The following is a 27,352-nucleotide window of genomic DNA, read 5'->3' on the forward strand; positions in this document are numbered from 1 at the left end:
AGACATTCGATAACTTCCTCTTTTGCTTTTTATTTTTCTTTCTTAGGCTCTACTGAGTCAATGTCTTTTCACATAAGGACAGTGCCCCTTGGCACTAATCTGGCACTGCTGTAAAGGTATTTCATGGATGTAATTATAGTCCCAAATCATTTGGCCTTAAGAGAGGGAAATTATTTGGGTGGACTTGATCTAATAACACAAGCCTTTTAAAAACAGAGTTCCTCTGGCTGGTTGAAGAAACCCCTAGAAAGGAATCCAGCTCGGCCAACACCTTGATTTCAGCCTCACCGAGCAGGGAACGAGACATGGAGACACGCTATGCCGAGTCATCTGACCTAGAGAACCTTGGGCTAATAAGTGGATATTGTTTCAAGCCACTAAATTTATGATAAATCATTACGTAATAATAGAAAACTATTAACACCCTTTATTGCTTGTACCCAGGAGGACCACTCCTACTCTCTGTCCTCGGTACCCACCAGTAAGAGGCCTTAGGGGAGGGGGAGGGTTTTCCCTCTCCACCCAGCCCTTGAATGGGGGAGCAGACAAAACTCTGCTCCAGGTTGCCTGACTGAGGCTAAGACAGGGTGCTCTGGCTCTCTGCGTGGCCCCTGTCCCTCATCTCATTCCCTAGAAGACTTTGGCCTCTGGTACAGTCTTGAGAATCAATGCTTTGTTAAAACCCCATACTTTCCTTAGTCCCTACCTTTGGATATTCAAACAAGTTCCATTTTTAATATTGTAAATGAGGCTACCACAAACATCTTTGTGCATAAAACTTTGTCTGGATTTTGGCTGGTTTTCTTGGGATAAGAAATGCGGTATCAAGAGTAAATGAACATCTTTAAGGCTCCTCATCCATATTGCCAAACTTTTCTAGGAAGATCCTCAGTCTACCACTCCATTAGGGGAGTATGATGTCTAAGGTTATTGATCCAAGCTGAGCCAACAGATGGTGGCTCAAAGACTTAGAAAATATTTCAGGGGGAAGGCCACCTTTTCATTTTACTTCTACTCTCTCCCTCTTAGTGAACCACCTTCACTCCCAAGTTTCCAGTCGCCCACTGGGAACTTCTACCGGAAAATCCCAAAGGCACCCAAACCGAACGTGTCCCAAATTAAGGCATTTCTCACCTTTCCACCCCTTTTCCACCAAAACGCCTGATTTTGAAAACACTGGAACCAAGCTGATAACCATTGATGATAACCAACTAGACTCCCTAACGACAGCACGCTTTTAAGATAAGCGAGGACACGCCACGTGCAAAGATGACGACGGGGACAGAAAAGGAACGTCTTGCGCTGGCCACAGAAGCTTTGGGAGGTTTGCAGGGTGTATACACAACAGCGCCCGCGCACCAACTCACAGGACAAGAGGGTGACGAACAGTCGTCACGGAGCTTCGCCCAGAACGCACTGCCCGAAATACAGGTAACCCCGGCTGGCACCGAGATGCGATTTAGGTAGGCGAGCCAAGCACGTCGCGCCCCACAACCCAGCTTTCGCGCCTTACGAGACACAACTGCGCAGCCGCCATAGGGTAGGCGGACCGCCGGGCGCGGCGCCGGGCGCGCTAGAGGGCGTGTGGGCCTTTGTGCGCACGCGCCTTTGTGCGCACGCGCCCTTGGACGCGCGGGGGCGCGCGGCGTCTGGGAACAAGAAGGAAGCAGAGGGGAAGGGGTGGCGTTGAACCCGTCCCGCGCATGCGCGCGCTGTGCGAACCGTTTGGCGGGTTTTCTCTAGTTGCTCTCTTCTGTTCCAGTCATTGAGATGGTCCGCGCTAGCTTTTAGGAAGCCGGACATTCTCCCCAGAAGAGCGAGTTAACGAGACTTCTGCTTTCTTCCTTCGGGCGTTTGTGGGCTCCTCCCACAAAGAAGTGTTTCTCCGTGACTGACGCAGGGGGCCTTCTGACCGCCTGAGGGCTTGGGCCGTTTGGTCCTCTTCCGGCTCGGTCTCCGTGAGGGTGAAAGGATCCGAGGAACCTCGTCCAGCCCGTCAGTCTCCACGCCGTGGGTTCCTTGAACTCGGTCCGAGCTCGGTGGGCCGGGGCCCCCGGCCTCCCTCCTGGGTCACCATGAGCGTGTCCGCCCAGCGCCTGGTGGAGGAGTTGCAGATCTTCGACGTAGAATGCGAGGCGGCTCTGACCGAGAAATGTGAGTCCCTCGACCCCGACCCCGACTCCAGCCGAGGTCCACACTCCCGCTCCGTGTACCCAGTCGCCTAGAACCCAAAAGGGAACGCTTCCAAGTTTCTCCCCTCCACTAGATCAGACCTCTTAGTGTTTGGGAGATGAAGAATTAAACAGAGTTTTGAGATTTGGGATGTAGGGACTTTGAAATGTTTGCAGTGTACTGCTTGGATCCAACTCAAGAATAAGAATATGTAAATCAGCGCAGTTTCAGGAAGGTGGAATTGGGACGTGCCAGGTTCAGACCAGGCCCGGTGGCGCGAGTTGTGAAATTCTTTAAGCCCCCTAACGGTAAGAGATGTGGGGGTTTTGAAATGTAGCTTTATATTTCTGGCTCTTCCCTTTACAGTCTACACTTTAAACTTGCTGATCCGTCACTTCTCATCAAAGCTGTTGGTGGTCTGTGCAAATATGAACCCTTGAGGTGGATTCCCAAAATTGAATTTTAGCATTGACAAAAGCTTTGGGGAGCTTGTCAGCTGTTTACAGAGGGAGAAAACGACAAGGAGACCTCTGGTCTGTGAGCCCCAGTCTCCTTCCTCAAGTCCAGCGCTCCCTCTTACTGCTCAGGCTGTGGGGCAGGAGATGTTTGAAGCAGTGTCTTGGGAGATGTAGAGGTCTCAGTTTTAGGATCAGGATGAACGTGCACCTGCCTTAACCACTCATCAACACTTTGAACTTCTTTTTTAATGTATAAAACCAGAATGCGAACACGTTAACTTATCTTGAGATACCAAAATACTCCAAGTTCTTATGACCAGTGCATTCCTTCCCAAAATGCTGTTGCTGCCATCTCACAGAACTACTTTGGCAGAGGTGTTAGACTTCTAGGCTTTGTATTCATAATCACTAGCCTCAGTGGGACTTCAGCTTTGCCACCTTCTCCTTTAACATCCTTCGGTCCCACTCAAAGCTGATGAACTTCTTGTCTCACCAAGAAGGTAGAAAACTTCCATAAGAAACAATTAGAAAACTTTCACCATTACTTCTTCCCACCTACCTCTCCTGCCGTCCTATTACAATGAATAAATTCTCCATATTCCTAGCAAAATCCAAACCCTCCACTTGAGTCCTAAATCCCATTCCTTCTCGAACCTTCTTAAGAACATCACTCCAGTAATTCTAGTCTCTTACAAATTTTCTATTTTCCTTGCTGTAAGAGTTTTTCTCTTATACTCTATTGTGGGCACCTAGGTGGCTCAGTATGTTAAGCGTCTACCTTTGGCTCAGGTCTCGATCCCGGGGTCCTGGAATTGAGCCTCCCGTCGGGCTCCCTGCTCACTGGGGAGCCTGCTTCTCCCTCTCCCTCTGCCTGCCGCTCCCCTTGCTTGTGCTCTCTCACTCTCTCTCTCTGTCAAATAAATAAATAAAATCTTTAAAAATAAATTAAAATAAAGTACTCTATCGAACCCACTCCCTGTTCCAGTTTCTCTCCTCCCCAATACAGCAAACCTCTTCAAAAAGGTTGTCTATATTTGCTGTCTTCAAATTTTTCCTCCTTAATCCCATTTCAGTAAGGTTTTTCATCCCCAGTGTTTCACTGAAATTGCTCCTCTCAAGGTCACCAGTGACCTTAACCTAGCTAAACTGTGATGAATTTTCAGTCCTCATCCGGAATTAGCAACATTTGGCACCGTTCGTCATGTCCTCTGTGAAACATGTTTTTCTCTTGGCTTCTTAGACACTACACCTCGTTGTTCTCTTATCTTGCTTGTCACCACTTCTCAGGCTCGTCCTGAGTCCCAATGCACACACTTCCTTAGGGATCTCACCCGCTCTCCCAGCTTGTCATCCCCTGTGTTGCTGATGATTCTGAGCTGGACGACTTGCTAAACTGCAAGCTGGTCTGTCCACCTGCTAGTTGGATATGTAATTGGCACCTCGAGCTCTATGTGTCTAGAAACTAAGCTCCTGTGCGTCCTCCCTCTCTTCACAGTACTTCCTTCTGCCTCTTCCCTGCCCTTCTAGGTGCTCAGGCTGAAAACAGCATCATCCTTGACTCCTTTTTTTCTTCCCATCAGCAAATCCCACTGGCTTTACCCTCAGGATGCTTCCTATCGGAGGTCCAACCACTTCTCCCCCCTCCACCGCCACCACCTTGATCCAGGCCACCGTCATCTCTCACTTGCGCTTTGCCATGGTTCTCTTAATTGGTCCCCTGATTCTGCCCTTGCCCCCTTCATTCAGTGCTTAATGCAGCATCCAGAGTGATCCTGTTCAGTGGAGGCTGGATCATGTTACTGTTCTGTCCAAACCCTCTAGTGATTTTCTAAGTTGCTCAGAGTACTAACCAGGATAATTATAGTGGCCAACAGCCTGTACCCCCTTTACCCTTGAACTCCTCTTCTGTCTCCTTCCTCACTGTGTTCTAGCCATAGTGGCTTTGCTGATCTTGCTTCAGCTTCAGGATCTTTGCTTGAAAGCTCTTCCCCTAAATACTGCACAACTCGCTTCCCAGTCTTTCACCTTCTCAGTAAAGCCTTCCCTAATCACTGTATTGAAAATTACCAACCCCCTGATCCCTTCCCCACCTTTATTTTTCTTTTCTTCTTTTAATCTTTTTTTTTTTTTAAGATGTTATTTATTTGAGAGGGAGAAAGAGACAGAGCAAGAACAGGGGGAGGGAGGGATGCCTGGGTGGCTCAGTCGGATAATCGTCTGCCTTAGGCTCTGGTCATGATCCCGGAGTCCCAGGGTTGACCCGTCATTGGGCTTCCTGCTCAGTGGAGAGTCTGCTTCTTCCTCTGACCCTCCCCCATCTCGTGCTCTCTCTCACTCAAATAAATAAGCAAAGTCTTCAAAAAAAAAAAAAAGGTACAAGGAGAGGGAGAAGTAGACTTCCCGCTGAACAGGGAGCCTGACCTGGGGCTCAATCCCAGGACCCTGGGATCATGACCTGAGCTGAAGGCAGACGCTCACCGGACTGAGCCACCCAGGCGCCCCCAGCTTTATTTTTCTACACAGCACATTTAACCCTCTAACCTACCAACAGATTTTCCTTTCTTGTTTTCTGTCTCCAGTAGTCAGCTTCGTGGAGACAAGGATTCTTCTCTGTGTTGTTCACTGCTATATTCTCATGCCTGGAGCAGCGCCTGGCACTTGTGGGTGCTGAATAAATATGGACTGAAGAAATCGAAGATTGTTTTCACCTTTCGCAGGGAAAGCTGCAAGAGATGAACTGAGTTCTTACCTGTCCCCTTTTCCTTCCTGCAGTGGTGGAGCTGTGCATTCTGTATGGACAGAACGAGGAGGGTATGGTAGCTGAGCTCATAGCCTTCTGCACCAGAACGGGGAAAGTTTGCCTCACCTCAGAGACCCTGAACTCTTTTGAGCACGAGGTAAGAACAAAATGTAAGGAAACTAATGATGAAATTCTGCATTTCTGCTCTTAATGGGAGGCGTTGTGATGTAGTGTGAGAAGAGTGTGGGCTCTCGAAACAGATCCGGACTCTGGTCCCAGTGTGCACTTGGGCAGACTACATAACATCTGTCCCTGAGCCTCCGTCTCCTCTTCTGTTAGTGGTTCTAACAACCCACATTTTTGTTATGGTTATTATAAGAATTAAATGAGAGTGGGTTTAAATCACCTAAGACTGTATATATCGGGTGGTAGGGCTTCAACAAATCATTGGTGGTGGCGTTAGATTTAAGTGTTTGCAGACAAACGGTCACAGGACAACTCTTTGTTTTTAGCCTGTCGTGCATAGTCTTAACTTAATTCTTACTTGAAGGAATTTTATATAGTAGATTATATTTTGAATGGCTGTGGAAAACACCTCCTCTGTTACTTGACTGGAATAATGTGTTCATTATCTTTTACTTCTCAGTGTCTGAGCAAAAAATTGTCCAGAGCGTCCAGGGATGGTGGGCACGCAGGAGCTAGAGACATTGTTTCCATCCAAGAGCTGTATCCTTTCCTGCTGCAGGTTTTTGTATAAAGCCAGCAGCTGTATTTTGTAATTGTGTAATTTAAAAACAAATAATGCAAGTACCTACTCTTCAGATTTCTTATTTAATCAACCCTTGCCTTAGATTTTGGGTGGAAGTCTTTTTCTTGAGCACTGTTTTTAGAATCGAAGCGGAGGAAGAAGAAGAGAGCCTCTTGAACTCTTACACCACACCCTCTAAGGTGAGTCTATGTTTGGACATGGCTTTCTAGGAGTAGTGGGTTTTTTTTTTCTTTATTCTAAAAACATTGTCACAACATTTGAAGTTCTGAGGGAGAAAATTAACCCCCAATACAATTCCTACTATGTTTCCACTTACGCGTTTTCCTTTCCCATCACAGACATGGCTGTGTTTACATAATGGCGGTCCTTGTAACCATATAGTTATCCTGCTTTTTTCAGTTAGCATAAATAGCATAAAATGTTCATAAGGATGGTTTCTCCATAATAACTCTTCGTAAAAGTTGCAGAGTGTGGTATCAGGTGGAGGTACTATAATTAAATGATCCAGTCCCAGCCTGAGAGGTAGGGTAGGGTAGTGGAATAGTATTGCCCTCAAAGCCTGAGTCAAATACCCAGGTGGCCCTAGGTGAGTTGTTTTATCCCTCTGAGCTGCAGTTTCCTAATCTCTAAAATCCCGGTGCATTCGTTCATTTAATGAGCAGCTGCTGTGTGCCAGGCACTGTACTGGACACTGGGTGAACAGTGGTGAAGGAAACAGGCACAGTGGGGCTCTGCCCTCAAGAAGCTCGAAATAAATTTGTAGGAATCCATAAACGTGGAGTAAGCCTTCATTTTTCAAAATCCGGTCACACTGAGGTCTGTCTGAGTTCATCCCACTCCGTTGTCCACTTCCCGCTCCTCCTCAGTCTGGTGGTCTTACTGTTCTTCAAACACACCAGACATGTGTCCACCTCATCTGTCCCCTGTCTGAGGGAACAAACCTGCCTGCAAGAGCAAACCCCTCCTCTTTCCCTCCTTTATTTTCTTCTCTTGCTTTTCTTTTCCCTGTGGAACTTACTACCATGAGACAGGTTATATATTCACTTTGCTTCAGTCCGCCTCCCTCTGTTAGAACCGAAGCTCCTTGAGGGCAGAGACGTTGCTATGTTCTCTGCTGTTCTCCCAGAGCCTGGCATGTTAATCGCTGTTGAAGGACAGACCTTCTGAACACGAACGGTTGCTTGGCTCCCTAAGTACCATCAACCAGGATTGCAGAACCTAGTGGGGCTGCCTCATGTCGATCTGATTGACAACCTCACAACTCCGAAATTTGTGATTTGTCTGTATATCCAGAGTCGATTGTGTTTGTGGGGACTGGACTCGTGGTAATCCAGCTCTCAGTAGACTGACGCGTAGGTCAGATGCACATTTACTTGATTTCCTATGGAGGTATGTGCCCTTCCAATGACGGAAATACGGTCCTGAGGACGCCCAGTCCTGCCACAGAGGTATTTAGGAGGCTCAGTTATGAATCACAGGTGGTGACCAGGGAATCAGAGTTAAGCAAGTCAGACTGAAATGAGCAAATACGATGAACTACGTGTCTAAAGCTCAGAGGCGACACCACGTGGGTCTGGCCTAGAGAAGTGGATAATACTCAGAACAGTACCTATCACATGGAAACTGCTCGATCTTCGTTAGGCCATACATCAGTGGCCTCCCAACAAAGTAGTCATAGAGCCAAACGTTGGCCTTTCCCACCCGAACAGTGCCACGGCGAGGTTGCCAGGCCCTTGTCGAGTCTTCAAGGCAGGTGTGCCTAGGGTATAGGTCCGAGTGTCCCGGTGGCCTTACCTGATCATTATGAAATATTTGATTTGTGCAGTTGACAGCGTTTTGCTCCACGCTTGCCGTAAATCCCCTGGTGACATGGAGGGAATGTGTTAGCCTGCGGATTTGAAGTTCCCATGCCGCCGGCGTTATATTTCTAGTAAATAAACTGGCAACCGGGGCTATAATTTGGGTTTCTGTGTGGTATGAGAATGTGCTTACCCCGGAATGTGAGAAGATGGTATCCTCGGTCACGGTATTGCTCACTGCAAATGAATAGGCCCGCAGCGTTAATAGCAGATCTCATGAGTGTGGTTAGAGTGAGCACATCCTTGAGAAGCGTAACTGGAGTTGGTCTGTTGACACCATCGGGTTTCGCCGTGAGGGCTGAGGACAAGGGCCGTGAAGCTGCCCCGTCTCCCAGTGTGCCGTCCTCTTGCCATGTCCTGGGAGACGGACTGCCTCTCTTGAAATACCCCCACACAACCTTGGCCCTAGAGTTCGACAGCCCCTGTGGATTACAAGAGTTGTTTAGGAAAATAGTTTGAGAAAATACACCAAAACCGTAAAATTTTATCCATCCTTTGGCCCAGTAGTTGTCCCTAGTCAGACTCTCTCCTAAGGAAGTAATCCAAATTATGGGAGAAGCTATCCGTGTGAAGATGGGCATCTCAGCGTTTTTTATGATCACTCAAAATTACAAGCATCCCATATATCCAGTGGTAGAGACGTAGTTATGTCACCTGTTGTGTCAGTTTAATCACAGCTACTAGAAAGGACAAATGTGGTGACGATGTGGGAAAATGTTCATAGTTAATATAGCGTAAAAAAAAAATCAGTATATGTAATATTCAAATAAAGGTTTATATTTAAACTAAGATTGTGAATATTAGAAGTTATATATTTTTTAAATTGGAAAAATATGAAAATACCAGAAAGGAGTATTAAAAGATGGTGGTTGTATAAGAGCAGTAGCATCAGGGTCTTCTTAAAACCTGATTTCCATCCTGGCTACTTGATGATGGCCTTGCGTCCGGTCTCGTGTTCAGTCCCCAGTCGTCCCCCGCAGGCAGCTGTGGTGGCATAACTTCAGCGTGCAGCCAGGAGGAGCCCACGGGCAGGGAATCCTCTGCAGACCGACTGGCCTCCTGCTTGTGGTCCCAGCGAAGAGTTTATCTCTGCTCTGCCACGGTCCGCGACCCCAGACTCTGGGGAGCAGTAGATCTCTGAGCTGTGGGTCTCACCCCCCCATCCGGGGCATACCTTTGGATATTTGTTGATGAACAAAAGCCAGAAAACAGAAGAGACCATCAGTGAGGCATTTGCTAAGTAGTCAGGCTGAGAGCTCAGCCGTGTGATCTGCCTGGAGTCATTCCCTCCCCTAATTTTGAAAACGTGCAGGGGACTTTGCCAAAACGGGTAGTAACGCGGTCCCATCCCTTCTCAGGAAGATGTGTCTGTGCGGGTCAAAACTCCCAGCTGTTGTAAAGCAAAGGGGTGGGGAAAGAAAGTGACCACGTGAACGGTTTGACAGGACAGATTGCCTGCTTGGCAGTCCTTTCTGGGAAACGTTGATACTTTTTCATAATTGCCTTCAAAAGGGGGCGGGATTCCGGTGGATTTGGTGATAGCTGCTAAAGATTTCTCTATGGGATTATGCCTGGAGGTGGGGCCTTAAGAAGGGAACCAGCCCAGCCCTACCTTGTGCCCTTCACTTGGGCACCATGCTTTTCTTCCCACGGGGTGAACCCTCAGGTAGCAGCTTGAGTCCACAGTGACTAGGATCTTGTTTTCTGTTTTGTTCTAGGGTTCTCAGAAGCGAGCTATCACCACCCCAGAAACGCCCCTAACAAAAAGGACTGTGTCTACTCGGAGCCCCCATCAACTCCTCTCGCCGTCGAGTTTCTCTCCAAGGTACAGATCAGAGTGAATCCAGCTGCGGGACTGCCCTCCCCTTTCTGTGGTTGTCAGGGGGCTGACCCTGCAGAGTGACGGACTCAGTGCAGGTGGCAGTGTGCCTCTGCGGTGCCTGGCTCCAGAGCCTATTGCTCTCTGCCCTCTCTTCCTGTGTGGAAAATTACCGTGTCTTCCAGTAGTTAAGGAAACTCACTTTCCACCCACTTTTCTGGGGCTCATTTCCTAGATCAGGAATTGATATCTTCTCCAGAAAACAGCCTGTCTATTCAAAAGTCCAAGAGTCTCAGGAGTCTTGCCAATAGAGACAAATAGGTTTCCACCTGCCTCTCTTAGTTCTGGTGTTGTTAGGTTTCTTCTCTTCTCCTTCTTTTCATCTATAGTATCTTTTTTTTCAAGATTTTATTTATATATCTGTCAGAGAGCATAAGCAGGGGAGTGGCAGGCAGAGGGAGAGAGAGAAGCAGACTCCCCGCTGAGCAGGGAGCCCGATGTGGGGTTCAATCCCAGGACCCCGGGATCATGACCTCAGCCGAAAGCAAACACTTAACCGACTGAGCCACCCAGGAGCCCCCACAGTATCTATTTTTTAAAAAGAAAAGCACGTATCTGTGTTCATCCTGTTGTATAACCTGTTCATTGTTCCTCTCTCGGGTTACAACTAGTTTCTGAGAGTTTGCGTGTCACTGTGAGTCTACACGGACTTAACTGGCATTTTTATCCCGGCTGCCACCTCTGCACATAAATCCACAAAGATCACATGTGATTTTTTTTGAAATCCGTAAATGACATGTCTCCTACTAGAGAATTCCATGGGTGAGGGCCCTGCCGAGTAGAAGAAAGGCTTGGTGCTGCCCCGTCAGGATGAGGCTAAGGACCCATCACGTTAACCATTTAGGGAAATACGAACTGCCCGCTCTGTGGATCCCTTGTAGACGGAGCAGAGCTTAAGATCGTCCAGCTCTGGGGCGCCTGGGTGGCACAGTGGTTAAAGCGTCTGCCTTCGGCTCAGGGCGTGATCCCGGTGTTCCGGGATCGAGCCCCACATCAGGCTCCTCCGCTATGAGCCTGCTTCTTCCTCTCCCACTCCCCCTGCTTGTGTTCCCTCTCTCGCTGGCTGTCTCTATCTCTGTCAAATAAATAAATAAATAAATCTTTAAAAAAAAAAAAAACATCGTCCAGCTCTGTCGCTTGAGAAAGGAGGTGATGGCAGTCACTCCAGATGAGCGGTCATGGGACTCAGAAGGACAGTTTCTCTGAGGTGGTCCCCTGCTGCTTTCTGTAGTTCTCAAACTGGTTTGGGAAGCGAGCTTTCTAGACGTACAAGGGCGTCTTTGACACTTGCTGGGTAGAGACGGTTCTCATCAGCTGAGCCAGCACTATGACAGCAGTCACATTCTCTAAGTAAGCAGGCCCTCGAAGCTCCACTGCACTAAAGGGCCGGCCGCACTGCCGGTCCCGCGGAGCGGCGCGGGGAGGAGCTCCGAGAAGTTGGCCGTGTGCTGTCTCGGCACGCTAATAAAGCTGACATCAGAAACTGGTTTTGTAATTTATGAAAGTAACTTCTAAATTACTCAGGTAGAGGCAGCGCGGAACTCGGGATCATTAATTGAGCTCGTTTTCCGTGGCCTCTGTGGGAAGAAGGGATGATGGCACCAGTCGCCGTGTGGCCCACATAAACCTGGTTCCTGCAGGCTTCCAGTGCCCACGTGCGGACTGTTAGAAAGTGGCCTCTCTGCAAACTGTGTTCGCAGCTGGGGGGTTAGAGGCCCTCGTTGGCTTCTGAGGAGCTCAGCGCTGTACGTGTGTTTGTTTACCAGGCAGTGCATGGAAATGCGAGAACTTGGCAGTGAAGCCTTAGAGAATGGGAATGTTTGTTCACCAGCTGACTGAATTTATTACATCTGCACCTCCACACACACGGGGGGAGAGCTGACTGATTCCTCTTAACTTCATTTTATTGTGGTGTCTACCTTGAACTATGTTGTGAGGAATTGCAGACGCACAGCAGCTTAGGGCTTATCCACAGCCAGGCTCTAGTGGTATTCCAATAAGTGCTAAAAATAAGATAAGAGGGGCGCCTGGGTGGCTCAGATGGTTAAGCATCAGCCTTCGGCTCAGGTCATGATCTCAGGGACCTGGATCGAGCCCCAGATCGGGCTCTCTGCTCAGTGGAGAGTCTGCCTCTGCCCCTCCCCGGCTTGGTCTCTCCCTCTCTTTCTCTCTCTCACAAATAAATAACAAATCTTTTAAAAAATTATAAGAAAGAAAAGAAAGTGGTACTTGAAACTTGCTTTTTAATCAATCCAGAGTTTGGTTTGGTTTTGCTTTGTTTAGTTTGTAAGCCAGGAGAAAACCTTTTAAAATATGTCTCTGTCTCTAAATTTATCCTCATTCCTGAGATTCCTTAAGGGTTCAGGTACGTCCAACCCCATTGAGCTGATTAGATTTATAAAATGTGAGGCCAGGTTGACGTTTCTCCAATCCCCATTTCCAAAAGGTAACCTCATTTTATTCGTCTCTCTTTTTAGATGGGACTACAGTAATGCGTATCTGTTTTGCTTCCAATCAGTGCTACTCCCTCTCAGAAATACAGCTCGAGAAATAACCGAGGAGAAGTGGTTACCTCCTTTGGCTCAGCACAGGGAGTGTCTTGGTCTGGAAGAGGAGGGGCCGGTAACATCAGCCTGAAGGTCTTGGGGGGTCCAGAGTCACTCACCGGGAGCTACAAGTCAATGTTTCAGAAGCTTCCAGATATTCGAGACGGTAATTGTTTTTCTCTTTGCGATTCTGGAGAATATAAAACCACCCGGAAAGGTGTAGAGTAAGTAACAAAGCTTCAGCTAGGCTGGTAGAACAAGTTCCAAGGTTGCCTTTGAATATAGAAGTTGGTAGATGTCCTCTGGATGCCCCCAGCAGTAGAGGGACATGCGGTAACACTCAGCAATTCTCCCAAGTCCCTTCGCTTCCCTAAAGAAAAGGCACATAACCATTTCCCAGTGGCAGCCATTTGAACTGTGTAAAAGAAGCCAATTAAAGTCAAAGACATTTATGGTTTCTTCCTTGTAAAGAATGGAAGACTCTGGGGCGCCAGGGTGGCTCAGTCGTTAAGCATCTGCCTTCGGCTCAGGTCATGATCCTAGGGTCCCAGGATCGAGCCCCACGTTGTGCTCCCTGCTCAGCAGGGAGCCTGCTTCTCCCTCTCCCACTCCCCCTGCTTGTGTTCCCTCTCTCGCTGTCTCTCTCTGTATATCAAATACATAAATAAAATCTTGAAAAAAAAGAATGGAAGACTCTCCAGGTTGGACTTGACTCCCCCTAAACCTCACTGATGACCGGAATGAAGGAAGGCTGGGTTGTGGGCATCCGTGCTGAGCCTCAGGGATTGTGCCACATAAAATTTCGGCCATGAAATATTGGGAAATTGGCTGGGTCCTGGGCACCCTCCTGCTTCTGTAAAATGACTGACTTCAAGATTTTACAATGCACTGTATCTTCTCCTCTTGACAAGTGAAATGTCCTAAACACAATACTTTTTCCCCTTTGGTCTTTCAGTTCTGACCTGTAAGATAGAGGAACTTGGCACTGAACTCAAGGAACACTACAAGATTGAGGCTTTTACTCCTGTTCTGCTCCCAGCTCAAGTAAGAATTGTTTTAATAGTCCTTCCTAATTAATATTGTATATTTAAACTGATGGCAAAAAGACATCCTTGCTTCCTTTTTTACTTCTTGTCTGCGTTCTAGTTAGAACATCTGTCTTGGTCGAATTTGATACCATGGATCCTTCTGAAGAAAGACTTAGAAGTGCTCTCTGGTTTTGTGACCAGAGATGGGCATTTTCTTTGCACTTGGATTAGGGTCTTGGACATAAGCAAAGACTGAGGCCTTTTCCTTTTTAGTGGTGAGGCAGGTAGCCCCCTGGAGATTTCCCACGAATAGAAGTGTTCAGTGATCAGGATATGAGGATAGCAAAAAGGATAGGGTTTCCAGGAACGGTGACCCATGGTCTCTCCCCCAGTTTGGTCTCTGTCCTTATGGATCAACTGGTGCCAGTAGTATCTTTAATTGTGGTTTAATCTGGCACATGTTCCAGTGCTTTCTCTCTGAAACATTTTTTAATCTAAAGGGAAATGTGTTCTAGAAGATTCCTTAAGGCACCTCTGTCATTGTTTGCATTCAGAGAAGACTGACCAGTTGGAGAAGATATGCAAAACCATGTCATATAAGGAAGTTTGAGAGGAAGTAGTGGAGGGGAGGCAGGGATGCACGGTCTTGTGGGGAAAGATTAGACTTCCTCAGTGTTCCCCCAGGAATGGGAACAGGACAGAGGAAGCCACAGAGAGAGAAATTTCAGCTTAATTTAAAGAAGAACTTCCTGTTAAGAGACAGTATGGTGTGTGGTTAAGGATATGGCTCTGGAGCCAAACTTCAAACCCAGACTTGACCCACTCTTTGACCTTAATTAAATTATGTAACCTGTTGCTGATTTTTCTCTTTTGTAAAGTGGGTCCTATAATAGTATCCACTTCAGCATCGTTGTGAGGATTAAACGAGTTAATACACGTAAGCCTTTAGAACAATGCCTGGTATTCAGTAAGCTCAATAGATGTGAGCTATTAATGGTTAACACTATCCAGAGATGCAGTGGGCTGCCTTGGGGTGCGGGGACCGAGCTTGCTTCACGACAGATGCCCAAGCTTAGATGACCACCCACTTAGAGGGGCTCAAGCATTGCGTGGGTGGGCAGACCAGATGCCCTGAGAGTCACTGATGATACTTGTCAGTATGGTGCCCCTACCAAAAAATGTTTCCTGCTTGGGATTTGCTGTTCATTCTGTTGACCCCGGAATCAGCTCCTGTCCCCAAGACTGTCATTCTTATGTTACACCTTCCGTAGGAGCCTGTCACTCTGTTGGGCCAGATTGGCTGTGATACCAACGGAAAGCTGAACAGCAAGTCAGTGATTCTTGAGGGAGACCGGGAGCATTCCTCAGGGGCTCAAATTCCAGTGGATTTATCTGAGCTGAAAGAATATTCTCTGTTTCCCGGACAGGTAAGATCGGATGCACGCCTGCTGTTTGCTCTGTAGTGTGTGTGGTGGGCGGTGGGCGGGTGAGCAGTGCCTCGCCGGCTGCCTCTCACTTTCACTAGGTGGGGCGGGAGCTCCGGCTCAGGAGCAGATGGCAGCATGGGGGTTCCAGCTTTCCCCGAAGGCTCTGACCTCAGCTCTGGGACCTACTGCCCAGTTCAGACTCCAGCCCCACCCCAGCGGGAGAGCACCCACGTTCCTAAGCCAGAGTGCCTTCATCTCTAAAATGGGAATAATAATTCTTACCTCATAGGATTGTTACAAAAAATTAGATCATCCGTATAGAGCATAATTATTATTACTAACTCAACTCCCTTAATTTGTTTCTAGAAAAATACTCCCAAGTTTATAATTATAAAATGAGATAGATGGACTTAGTACTTAATAGACTTTTATTAATAAAGTACCCCCAACGTGGGGCTCAAACTCATGACCCCAAGATCGAGAGTCCCATGTTCTACCCACTGACCTGGCCAGGCACCCTAGTACTTAATACTTTTTAACTATATCAAAATAGTTGTATTGCTGATCTCTTGTTTCACTCCCGTTCTGCTTCTTGTCCTTCAGGTTGTAGTTATGGAAGGAATCAACACGACTGGTAGAAAATTTATTGCCACCAAGCTTTACGAGGTATGACGGTCGTTGCCCCGCATTCCCTCCTGCTTTGCAGCAGGCACAGTACGTGTCGTTCTGTCCGTCCTGGAAACTCAGGAGAACCTATTTGTTTGCTTCTCCATCCTCTAGCTATAGAATGGGAGGCTGCCTCTGGGCCCCCTTGCAAACCATTTCTGTAAAGGTTTTACAGGCCATATGGTCTCTGTCACAGTGTCTCGGCTATTGTGGCTCAGCTTGCAGAGCAATGAGTGTGTCCGCGTGCCAGTAAAGCTGGATTCGTGAAAGCAGGCAGTAGCCAGATGGGGCCCCCGGGCCCTAGTTTACCTAGTACCCCTGCTCTAGGCGGTAGTCCTCCACAGGTTTGCAGGTAACACAAGCAAAAGTAGCAGAGTCCCTGCTCTCAGGTCCTTGCGTAGGATACTGGTACTCGGGGCACCTGTGCTCTCCCACCTTTTGCTAGGTGGTCTATTATGAGTGTGGCCATAATGTACCTCCTGTTCCCTGGGTTTCTTTGCGGCTCTCCCATATAGAAAAGCGGCAGGTACCATCAGTTCTGTGAGCTTTTAGCCCCAGGGAGCAAGACTGGGGCTGCTTTCTTCCTTCTGCATCTCAGCCCTCCCCCACCACCCTCCCTCCCCACCTGCCGATGCTGTGGTTCCCCACCCCTGTTCAGGGCCCACCCCCCCCTTTTTTTTAACCAAGAACTCAGTTTAGCTTTTCTCCTGTTTTTAAAAGGGCGTGCCACTTCCATTTTATCAGCCCACCAAAGAAGATGAAGGTAAGTTTGGGTCCAAACCTTGTTTTGCTAACAGTGAGGATGGTGGATGAGGGTCCAGGTTCCTCAGGCCCTGGGAAAGCTGAAGAAGCTGCATGGGAGCACCCCAGTGGAGGCTAGTGAGTACAGCGGGTGGGTGGCTTCATGGGCCCTTGGTGGAAGGCCAGGGTCTGAGCCCAGTGAGCGTGGCCACCTGGATTCTGGCATGCCATCTGTATCTGGAAGTTACTTTATAAGAGGCAAAATAGAAATAGTTTTAAAAAGAATTTTTCACTGCACTGTGGGATCCTGGATGGGATCCGGGAAAAGAAAAGAGACATTAGTGGAAGAGCTAGTGACCCCCAAATAGTCAGGAGTTAACAGTAATAAGCCAGCAGTAGTTCCTTTGTTTTGTTTTTTAAAGATTTATTTATTTATTTTAGACAGAGAGCGCGCACGCAGCGGGGTGGGGGGGAGGCAGAAGGCACGCCTGACACGGCTCGATCTCATGACCCTGAGATCACGACCTGAGCTGAAATCCAGAGCCGGACACTTAACCGACTGAACCACCCAGGTGCCCCTGGATTCATTTTGACAAATGCACCGTAGTCCGGCAGGGTGCCGGCATACAGGAAATTGGTATTATCTTCGCAACTTTTCTAGGTTTCTAAAGTTATTCCAAAATAAAAGGTTTATTAAAAAGTTAGACAAATTTCTGGGGCACCTGGGTGGCTCAGTCACCTAAGCGTCTGCCTTCAGCTTGGGTCAGGCTCTCGGGGTCCCCGCTCCCTGGGAGTCTGCTTCTCCCTCTCCCTCTGGCACTGCGACCCCCCCGTGCTCACACTTCCTCTCTCTCTCAAATAAATAAATAAAATATTTTTTTAAAAAGTTAGACAAATTTCTAAGGAAGCCTAGAGTTATTTGGTAACGAATCTAGATAGGAAAGGACAAAAAGTTTAACAGACTGCTTCAAAATAATTCAGAGCATTTTTGAAAGCAAAGCAGAAGACTGTGGAGGACTCGCAGTGAGATGGCCGACTCTAGGGTATTGTCAGCACCCCGCGCACACTAATGGTGTGTGATGAGGTCGTTCTTGGAGGTAACGTAGAATCAGGAATGAAATTTAGGAGTTTATGACATTGCATATTGCATCAGAAGATCCGTGTTTCTGGCAACGAAAGGAACGTGGTGGTATGAGATCTGCTTCAGGTGGCAGAATGAAATTGATGTGGCTGAGATGCCCGGGGCCTGAGCTGTGTGCCATGAAGCTTCTGGGAGCAGTTGAATAAGTTATTAACATTTTTGACCAAGGTACTGAGCTGGGCACTCATGGAGACACAGAATAAGGCGTGGCCCCTCCTCTGCGGGCACTTGCTTTCCTCCAGGGCTTACATCTCCTATAGGCTCCTCAGAACCAGATTTAACTTTGTCCCTGCCCTGGCACTGCGTGAAACAGACTCTTCTCCCTGAACTGTCATCTCGCTTCATGGTGTTCCTGCTCTGGTAGAGGAGTAACGGCCTAATCCCTGGAACGTGGACTCTGTTGCTTTACATGGCAGAAGGGACTTTGCAGGTGTCCTTCAGTTAAGAATCCTGAGTTGGGTATTGTCCTGGATTGTCCAGGTGGCCCCAGTGTAATCACGAGGATCTTTCTGAGGGGGAGGGCAGAACGATCCGCAGCAAAGGTAGAAATGGTAGGCTGCTGGCTATGAGGATGGAGGAGGGGTCATGAGCCAAGAAATGCAGGTGGCTTCTAGAAGCTGGAAAAGGCAAGGAAACATTCTGGTCTGGAGCCTCCAAAAGGAATGCAGCCCTGCCAAAACCTTGATTTTAGGACTTCTGACCTCCAGAACCATCATCATAAATACGTGTTTGTTTTCGGCCACTGAGGTTTTGATAATTTGTCACAGCAGCTGTAGGAAACTAATACAACTCCATGTGAAGTCAGAGATCTCTGGGTTTTGTTGGTGTAAGCTACAGAAACTGGTTCGGACTAACTTAAGAAAAAGAATTTGTTAGGGGAAATCCAGCTAGCTCACAGCGAGGACAGGGAGCTAGAAATGCAGACTTAGAAGCAGATAAGGACCTCACAACCGTAGGTGTCCAGTTAGCAGGAATTCCCCAACTATCTCATCCAGTTACCTCTGGCTGGAATAGGTCAGCTCCACCCTTTTTTCTGTTCTTGAATGATTCACCTCGAGATTCCAGAACCAGGGAGGAGAGTGTGGGTGGCTTAAACTGGTCACACGCCTGCCTCTTGGCTAGGGGACGTCATTACACCTGATTTACAGCCCCGCGGACTGCCTTGTGGAGGAGAGGGCTGGCTCTCCCAAAGGAAAGCCGATGCCGTGAGGAAAAGGGCAGTGCGAGACAGGTGGCCAAACAGCACGCCTCTGTACCCCTCACATAGGAATCCCATGCCAGGCCTCACACCCAGCCTGTCTTACTGGACTCCTCACTGGGCCACGTCCTCCAGCCACACTGGACCACAGATACTCCCTCACGCCGAGCATACTCAAACCGTACACTCTCCAAGACCCGCCTTGCCCTTTGCCCCCGGAAAATGCTACTCACAAGCATAAGCAAAGCGAAATAAACCAGTCACAAAAAGATAAATAGTGTATGATTCCACTTACATGAAATACTTAGAGTAGCCAAAATCCTAGAGACAGACAATAGAATGGTGGCGGCCAGGGCCTGGGGGAGGGGGAGTTCGTGTTTAATGGGGACAAGAGTTTCGGTTTGACAGGATGAAGAGAGTTCTGGGAATGGATGGTGGTGATGATTGCACAGCATTCTGGATTTAGTGCTGAAAATGTACACTTAAAAATGGTTATGATGGTAAATTTTATTTGTGTTTTATCACAGTAAAGGAAAATAGGGGAAAGACATGAGCAAATCTCACCTTGATCAGATCTTTCCTGACTGCTGCTTCCTCCCATCGCTCAGTGTGCTGCTAGCAGACTGCCTGTCACGCTCTAGTTATTCGCATACTTCCCTGTCTCTAGCAGCTGATGGAGTATTTGAGGATGGGGATGAGATCTTGGATTCCAAGGGTTGTACACATAGGGAGACTCTCAATTAATTGAATCCTATGGCATCTTCCCCTAATTGTTCTTTCTCCCACCATCCCATTGTCTTCTAATCAATACCTTATGATCCTTTCTGTCTTAGATTTTGAGCAAAACATGGTCTTGGTGGCCTGTGGGCCATACACCACATCCGACAGCATCACCTACGACCCCCTGCTCGATCTGATTGCCATCATCAACCGCGATCAGCCAGATGTCTGCATTCTGGTAGGAAGCTCTCTTGGGACAGCTTTGCTGGGGGAGGCACCAATGGGAAAATGGGAGGAGACCTGAGAAAAAGGCCCAGGGGCTCCTGGGTGGCTCAGTCAGTTAAGCCTCCAGCTCTTGGTTTTAGCTCGGGTCACGATCTCATGGTCGTGGAATTGAGTCCCGAGTTGGGCTCTGCTCTGAGCATGGAGTCTGCTTCAGATTCTCTCCCTCCCCGCTCTGCTCCTCCCCCAACTTGTCTCTCTCTAAAATAAATAAAGTCTTAAAAAAAAAAAAAAGGCCCAATGTTGTAGGAGGCAGTACACCTGGTTAGGGAGCTCTGGCAGCCTCTCTCCATCCAGGGTCACAGCCTTTGCCTGTGACACTGGCTGGGCCACCAGCCCAACCCCATCTGCTACCTGGAGGGACAGATGGACCCTGGGCAGAGAACACTAGGAGAGGGTGTGTGAAGGCGCTCACGGATACGGGTGGTCCTGATAGCTTTGTTTCTCTTATTTGCAGTTTGGGCCTTTCCTGGACGCTAAGCACGAACAGGTTGAGGTAAGTGACAGGCCGCGAAGGGGAAGTGCCGGAGACTCGCATCGGGTTGAGCCCCCGCTCTTGTTTCCATAGTTTGGAGCTTATTTGTAACAAACCTAAATTAATCCCTGTGGCTAATCAGAAAAACATTGCAGCAGGGCATTTTTATAAAGATACTGGATTTGAAGGCTTCATGTCCCCAGAATACAAGGCCGTAGGGAAGCGGGGGGAGGGGAATACACGTCTGCGAGGCCAGTGTCCCCCTGTGATGCTCGGTGTTGAGGCACCAGTGCTCTCACACACATGCAGGTGTCTGTGGCCCGTGGAGCTGCCACCCTTGGCTCCAGGACCCACATGTTGCTGTCCTTTGATGCAGAAAACACAGAAGGCCCTTCCCAGGACATCTCCATGGCCGAGAGTCAGTCTCCTGACTCCTACCCTTTTGTCTCAGGATATTGTACCTTCCACAGAAAGGATTTTAGAATGCTCTGGCTTCTAGTCTTTCGCTCAGCTTACATTCTAGAGGTTGAATTCCTTCCACATCCCCTTTCCTGCCCCCAAGACTCTGCTCCTTGAGGACAGAGACCACGAACATGTGTCTTTCATCGTTGTGTGTCCTCCAGCTTCTCGCTCAACGGCTGGCCCCCAGGGTTGATCAGCAAGCTCGGCCGGTGAATAAAGGCCAGCGTCTGCCCTCTGAATCGGTCTCCTTCCTTCTCTTGCAGAACTGCCTGCTCACAAGTCCATTTGAAGATATTTTCAAGCAGTGTCTGCGGACAATTATTGAAGGGACGCGCAGGTCAGAATTCAGACTGTTGGACAGAACCTTATGCTTCCCGGGGAGAAGCTAAGCTGTCAGGAAGTAACGGTAGCTCCTGCCCCTTCATCCTTTTGAACTCCAGAGATCAGATCCACCTCTTGACCCCCAAGCGCACCTACGCCGGGTTAAGAGGCATCTCTAAAACAAAGATAAACACACTTGACAGGTTGACAGGAAGAGGCTGCGCAGACTTTCCCTCTTCCCTTGCTTGCCCTTCACTTCTTTCCTTTTCTCACTCCCTTTTGTATAAACTCTTACTCCCTGGGAATCTTCCCAGCTGATTCTGAGAAGTGTTTGATGAGTTCCCCAACAAAATCCCTGGGGGCCCCAAACATCTCGCTGCTTGAGTGATTGTTTTGGGGTGAGCCCAAGTCCTTCCCCAGGGTCAGAGCTGCCCCAGGTTTCATGGGGCACTGCTGACGGCCGAGCAGGCTGTGGTGGAAGCGCGGGGGCGGGGGCGGGGGGGGAGGGATCTTGGATCCTTGCCATAGACCAAGGGACAGGAACTGAGGAGAGATGTGCAATTCTAATTTGAGAGAAAAGGCACTATTCCAGGAAGAGTCTCGAACTACAAGTAGGAAGTTATTCAGGAAGCTGACAGCCTCACTTCCTCTCCCTCTTCCTCCAGGGCCGGGGGTTTGAAAGGAGTTGGTATAGGTGACGGATCTTCTCGTCTAGGGATTTGCTTGCCTGTGGCTGAGCTCATAGAAAATAAACATTCCTGAGGCTAAGCTTTTAAAAACAAGTCTGTAACAAAGGTGGTTTTTAAAACAAGATGTATAATCTTCTGCCCATTCGCCGTGAGAACTGATCCCAGAGTCGATTAGTCGTAATACTACCTTCTTGTGTCAGCAGCATGGCCGGTCTGGCAGGCCTCGGGGGCTGGGGAGAAACACCCCTAACTTACCTGGGAGTTGGGAGACTCAGCCTGAGCCTGGGTCTGCCCCTTCCCCGCTCCCTCCCTCAAATGAAGGTAATACCAGTGCCTCCCCTCCCCTCTTGCCCTTTGCTGTGACACGGGCCAGACTTGGGGAGCACCTAGTGCTCCTCAGAGATACCTCCCCCCACTCCCGCCCCGCCAGGAGCAGAGCTGGTGTCCCTGTTTGCTCGGGTCCCCTGGGGATGAGCAGGGATCGCGCGGCTGTGCCCCAGAGGGCCGGGTGCTCTCAGTGCGACTTTGGGTTCTGTTTTTGGTTCCTCGCCCCATGTGGTGGTGACAGCAGTGGGACAAACAAAGAACAAACCAAGCATTGTTACTGTGGGGTGAGCGCCCAGCGCTGCCAGGCACTTTCATCGGCAGCCAGCGTGCGCCTCGGGGCAGGGGGAGCTGCCCCGCCCTTCCCCGAACAGTATATAAGCGGTCCGTGCTGGGGGATTTATTTTTATTCCTGAGAGAGCAGACATGCCGAGCACAAAGCTGATTTATCAGTAAAAGCCAGAACTCGAGGAAGCGCCCCCTCCACAGAGAGCCCCGCCGCAGAGCCGCAGAGGGAGCGGCTGTAGGGACCCTCCCACTGTGATGCACGAGGTTGTGCAATGCTCGGCATAGTTGGAATTTTCTTTCAGATCCCTCCCCCTACAGCCACTTCATAACCATGAGCAAGAGGGCTGTTTCCTCCTTAACCGTTGCTCTTCCAGCACCTTCGCTGAAACAGCAGCTCCACGTCTTTACAGTGGCCAGCGCCACCTCTGCCCTTTGTGTCCGACCCAGACTGAGCCTGTGGGGTCTGGAACGGGGTCTGGAACGCAGCTAGTCAGCCATGGCTTTGGGTAACGATCGTGTCCTGCTCCGTGTCACAGGGACTGTGGCTAATGTGCAAAGTGGTCTCAAGATCCTGGTTTTCTGTTGCACGAGTCTCAGTCCACACTCTGAGCAGGTATGACAGACAAGTGACAGATGTGACAACAGTCACCAATACCTTTATCCCATAGGAAACACAGATAGGGAGCTGTACCTGCATCTGGGAGGGCCATCGATTTTAAGCAAGAGAGGGAGCTGGCAGTGAACGCTGTTGGTGGGTTTTAAACATGCCCTCAAAGTGACGCTTAGTGCCTCTGTGGTTTGTAACAGGCCCCTTTGCCAAGCACCGCTGAGGGAACAAGGAAACGGGACTTTTTTTCCTTTCCTCTTTGTGTGGCTGAGGAGGATACACAGTTGGGTCCTAGAGTTAAAGGTTTTTCTTTGCTTACATGTTGCACCCTGGAGATTCCCCTTCTGCCTCCATCAAAGGAAATCTCTGTTTTTACTGTTGCTGTTAAATATTCCTGTCACTCTTGCAAGACGGTCTGCTGAGAAAAACTTGGGGCTTCGCTTCCCTATGCGAGAGTGAAGGGAGAGGGGGCCAGGTGCATTCTTCCCCATCCCTCGGAAGGTGTCCCTGTCCATTGTTGTAAATAAGACCCAGTGTTCTGTTAGGGGGCTGCAGTCTGGCCCTGTGCGCATGAAGGCAGCGTGGGTCCGGTCAGACGGCTGATCTCCCCCTGGACGAGAGCCCCCGGTCAGGTACTAATGCCGGTGCTCCACATCTGTGTGCACAGTGTGAAGAGTCAGAACTTTGGTTCCATATCTGGCTGCAAGCTCTGATTCTTTGGTCAAAACCTTGTCTTTCTAGATTTTTCTATATCCCAATTTCTGCTCCCCCTTTCCTACCAAACAGCCCCGTCCTCTCCCTGGTGGAACACCACTCGGGGCCAGGAGAAAGCATGTCCCAGGTGACCTGAGCCTCGCCAAGGTAGGTGTGTGGAAAGGAGAACAAGTTGTCTTTTGCTCACAGTGTCCCCTGGGAAACAGCACCTCCTCATAGAATTCAGTTCGGAAATTCCTCCCTGGATGGAGGCACTCGTTGTCTCCAGCCCTGACATTTTCCGTCTGTCGTCCAGCTGTTCTAACTCAGCTGTGCTCATTTTTCTCCCTCTTCCGACCGTGTTGTGACAAAGTAGCTCTGGCTCCCACCTCGTCTTTGTCCCATCCGTGAGGGACGTGCACCGCGAGCCCGTGTACCCGCAGCCACCTTTCAGCTACTCCGACCTGTCTCGAGATGACAGAAAGGTACGGCATCCCTGCTCTGGCCCCTGAGTGGAGGGTGGAGATGCCTTTTGGGGGCATGGATAGGGCCTGAATCTTAAGCACCTTTTTTGAACGGATGGATGTATTTGTGATTTACTGTCCGTCAGTTTGGCCCCCCTTTCGGGGGTCTCCCTACCCCTGGGCACCCCCCCACACTTTCATGGGGAAGAAGGTTCTAGCTTTGGTGCACAAATGCTTGTCTCACCCCTTCTCGTTTTAGCGAGTGCAGTTCGTGTCTGAGCCCTGCAGCCTCTCCATAAACGGAGTGATCTTTGGCCTGACGTCCACGGATCTGCTGTTCCACATGGGAGCCGAGGAGATCAGTAGGTGGGAAGCAGTTCTGGTCAGCAGGCAGGACGCTGGCTCTCTGGACCCTGGGCCTTTCTTCCAGGCAGAGCCTTGACCGGGAAGTCCTTAGAGCAGCCTTTTGTGCCAGACCCCTTGGCCGTTCAAGTTTCTCTGTTCCCAGAGGGAGCGACGGGATGCGTTTGTTTCTGCTCATTCTTGTCGGTAGAGTTGGAGACCCCGAAGAACCATGGCCATGTGTCTTTGCGCTTCATTTCTAACCCTAGAAGTTCATCTCCTTTTCTTCGCCTCCCACACTCGTGAGCTACACGGGAGCGGGTGTCCCTGCTTGCGGAGGCTGAACTGCAGAGCTGCTCAGCAGGGCGTCGGTCTGCAGAGAATCAGACCCAGCCTGCCTGCTGATGTAGGCCCGGCAGTTCCTCCAGCGCCAGAAGGCGTGCGGAGCCATGCGTGTGTGAGGCGACACGGGTGCGTGCTTGTGGGCTGAGGTCTGAGGTGCCGGGGTCACCCTGACTACACGCTCACCGCACGCTGGGGCGCTCCTTGCACAATTTTGCACACTGCAGTTCTAGCCAACAGCCTGCCATGGTCTTGAGCTCCCGGGATGCCTGCTCTTTCCCTTCGCAGCCCGGTGGCCTGCTCCCCTTCTCAGGTGGGAACAGACCGAGCTCTTTGGGGGGGGGTGTCTTTCGACTTCCCCAGAGGTACCCTCTCATCACTGTGTGTGGGCCATGTAGCTTCTCCCCGGTTTATCGAATCCTCAAGTTCCTCCCCAAAGAGACACAGGAGCTGAGGAACGAGGCTCTGCATTCCATTTCTTGCTTCTCTTGCGTCCCCAGTGCTTCTGGAACTTCAGACAGACTCAGCCGAATCCTCAAGCACATCCTGACCCAGAGGAGGTGAGCTCGCTCGTGGGAATGACTGACCAGGACGAGTGCGCTTTGGGGTCCGGTGCTCTGACAGATTTGATTGCGAGCACCTTCCTTGGGCCACTACCAGGGAACTCTCCCCTGTGATGACAAGCCTGCCTTCTGTCCCCCAAACACAGGGAGGAACAGGAGAGACAGTCTGTGACAGCTCGGAGGCCATGTGGAAAGAGGGGGCCCCGGCTCAGCCACTGCTGTTTCTCTCCGTCTCTGTAGCTACTACCCGCTCTACCCTCCCCAGGAAGACATGGCCATTGACTATGAGAGTTTCTACATGTATGCACAGCTGTCCGTCACCCCGGACGTCTTCATTATCCCATCAGAGCTGAAATACTTTGTGAAGGTAGGTTTGAAGTCTGTTTTTTCCCAGAAACGCCAGGACTCGTCTGACTTTTCCCTTCTAGACCACTGGTCCTCACTCCTCATGCTGGGGATGATGGCCTCGTTTCTTTGGGAGAGGTGATAAAGGACTAGACAGCGAATCTGTTAGTAAAACAGCCTGTGTATCCCCCTGGTGCTCAGTCAGCCAGCCTGGGAGCCCCAGGGGCGGGTAGGAAGGCCCTCAAACAGTGGTTGTCACGTGGGGCCATGTCAGGGTGGCCTGGGAACCTTTCACACGTGCACTTGCCTGCCCCCCTCCCCTGAATTCGGGTGTGACCTCCGGGGGGGGGGGGATTCAGCCGTAAGAACTTTGATGAAGCTCTTGGGTCATTCTCATCTTGGCCCCCTGAGGCCCTGCCCCCCCGGGGTGGTCCCTCACGGGGGACCCACCCAACCCGTAGCCCTCTTGCTGAACCAGAGCTAGTTGAGCCTCAGGAGGTAAAAATGTGTTCCCGTGTTGGAAAACAATAACCAGGTCAGGTTTGTCTCCGAAGTCTGGGAGCTGATTGTTACCCTGCTTTGTTGTGTTTCAGAGGCTCAAAAGGAATTCAGGGTTTTCCAGTAATAAGTTAACAGATTAGACTTGAGATGTGTTCGGTTCCCTTCCTTTCCATTTTATCAACCTCTCTCTGGGGTCTGACTGTTAGGTGATTCCAGCTTTCTCACATCGGCCCCTTTCCTCTCCCCAGGACGTCCTCGGCTGTGTCTGTGTGAATCCCGGGCGCCTCACCAAAGGGCAGGTGGGGGGCACCTTCGGCCGACTGTTCCTCAGGAGGCAGCAGGCCGCGGGCGGGGAGGGGAGGCAGAGTCCATGCACTGCCGTCCAGGTGGTCAGGATCTGAGGCCTGGGCACTTTATCGTCCCCGTCGTGTGGTGCTCGCGGACATCTGAGAGCCCAGGAGTGGCCCTCTGACGGGAGCCCAGCCGTGGAAAGGTAGAGGCGAGGGGGCAGCCAGCTGGAGAGGAGAGGCTGCGGGGCGCGGGCCCAGCGGGCAAGGCCTTGTGCAGCTGGACCCTGAGCCTGACTCGAGCTGCTCTGGAAGAAAGCTGTGGTTTCTTCGTGGACACACAGAGTCGTCCAGGGCCAACTGGCTGTGGATATAGCATGCTCAGAAAAGGCAAGAAGAGTGTGATTTTTCGACATGAATCAGACACAGAAACAACTTTTGGAGAAATAAAAGTAAATTCGGAGGGTGGCTTCTGAGTTTAATTCTTCTTCCGCTCTTTCTTTTTCCTGGCAGTGAACGAAGAACATTGCCTCCTTGACCTGTGCCCAGCGAAGGCAGAGCATCTGTCATGCTGGGTTTCCGTCCAGCCGCAACCCTGATCCTCCCGGGCCCCCGTGGCCTTTGTGCTGAGGAGGTGTGCTGGGCCGGAGCCACGGAGCCCGCTGCAGAGCGAGCAGCTGGCTGTGCGCCTGGCCCTCCCGGCGCAGCCCTCGCCGGCGTGCTGTGGTCCCAGCCTGACCTCTCCATCTGGAGGGGGCGGCCTCCCGGAGCCCTGCCAAGGCTGGAGTCCCCGGTGCTGACCCTGCCGAGCTGGCCGGCACGCGGGGCTCGCCCGCAGCCCAGAGCACTTGGCCCGGCAGGGCCCTCTAGGGTCCGCGAACAGCCCGTGTGTCCCGGCATTTGGGGAAAGGCTGTCACTGGCTGAGCGTGGACTGGGTTTTTGCCCAAAGCTGGCAGGCTCTCCCGCCTCCTGTGCCAAAGCCACGCCCGAAGAGCCCGACTCCTGGGCTGAGGGACGCGTGC

At 50.2% G+C, this 27,352-nt stretch overlaps 1 protein-coding gene and 1 long non-coding RNA gene across 11 annotated transcripts in view; one reads left to right on the forward strand and one right to left on the reverse strand.

The window, feature by feature from the left end:
- The window catches only part of LOC113244122 (uncharacterized), a 65,429-nt gene extending 63,813 nt beyond the window's left edge, over nucleotides 1-1,616 (reverse strand). For 2 of the 10 annotated variants that reach the window (XR_008961086.1, XR_003312295.4), the window contains exon 1: nucleotides 1,368-1,616. This is a non-coding gene — a long non-coding RNA (uncharacterized LOC113244122). Of the gene's footprint in view, nucleotides 1-1,134 lie in introns of all 10 variants that reach the window. The other 8 variants (XR_008961088.1, XR_006408140.3, XR_008961087.1 and 5 more) reach the window with 5 other exon arrangements.
- POLA2 (DNA polymerase alpha 2, accessory subunit) lies at nucleotides 1,595-26,797 on the forward strand. Its single transcript, XM_026483247.4, has 18 exons — nucleotides 1,595-2,154; nucleotides 5,403-5,527; nucleotides 6,017-6,096; nucleotides 6,261-6,318; nucleotides 9,717-9,823; nucleotides 12,396-12,589; nucleotides 13,379-13,467; nucleotides 14,723-14,878; nucleotides 15,482-15,544; nucleotides 16,265-16,307; nucleotides 19,458-19,582; nucleotides 20,084-20,122; nucleotides 20,827-20,900; nucleotides 23,862-23,970; nucleotides 24,209-24,315; nucleotides 25,134-25,193; nucleotides 25,437-25,563; nucleotides 26,291-26,797. The coding sequence occupies exons 1-18, from the start codon at nucleotides 2,076-2,078 to the stop codon at nucleotides 26,441-26,443; spliced, it is 1,788 nt and encodes a 595-aa protein (XP_026339032.1). The 5' UTR covers nucleotides 1,595-2,075; the 3' UTR covers nucleotides 26,444-26,797.
- The last annotated feature ends 555 nt before the right edge of the window (nucleotides 26,798-27,352 follow it).

The sequence above is a fragment of the Ursus arctos genome, unplaced genomic scaffold (assembly GCF_023065955.2).
Source record: "Ursus arctos isolate Adak ecotype North America unplaced genomic scaffold, UrsArc2.0 scaffold_23, whole genome shotgun sequence".
Taxonomy (NCBI): domain Eukaryota; kingdom Metazoa; phylum Chordata; class Mammalia; order Carnivora; family Ursidae; genus Ursus; species Ursus arctos.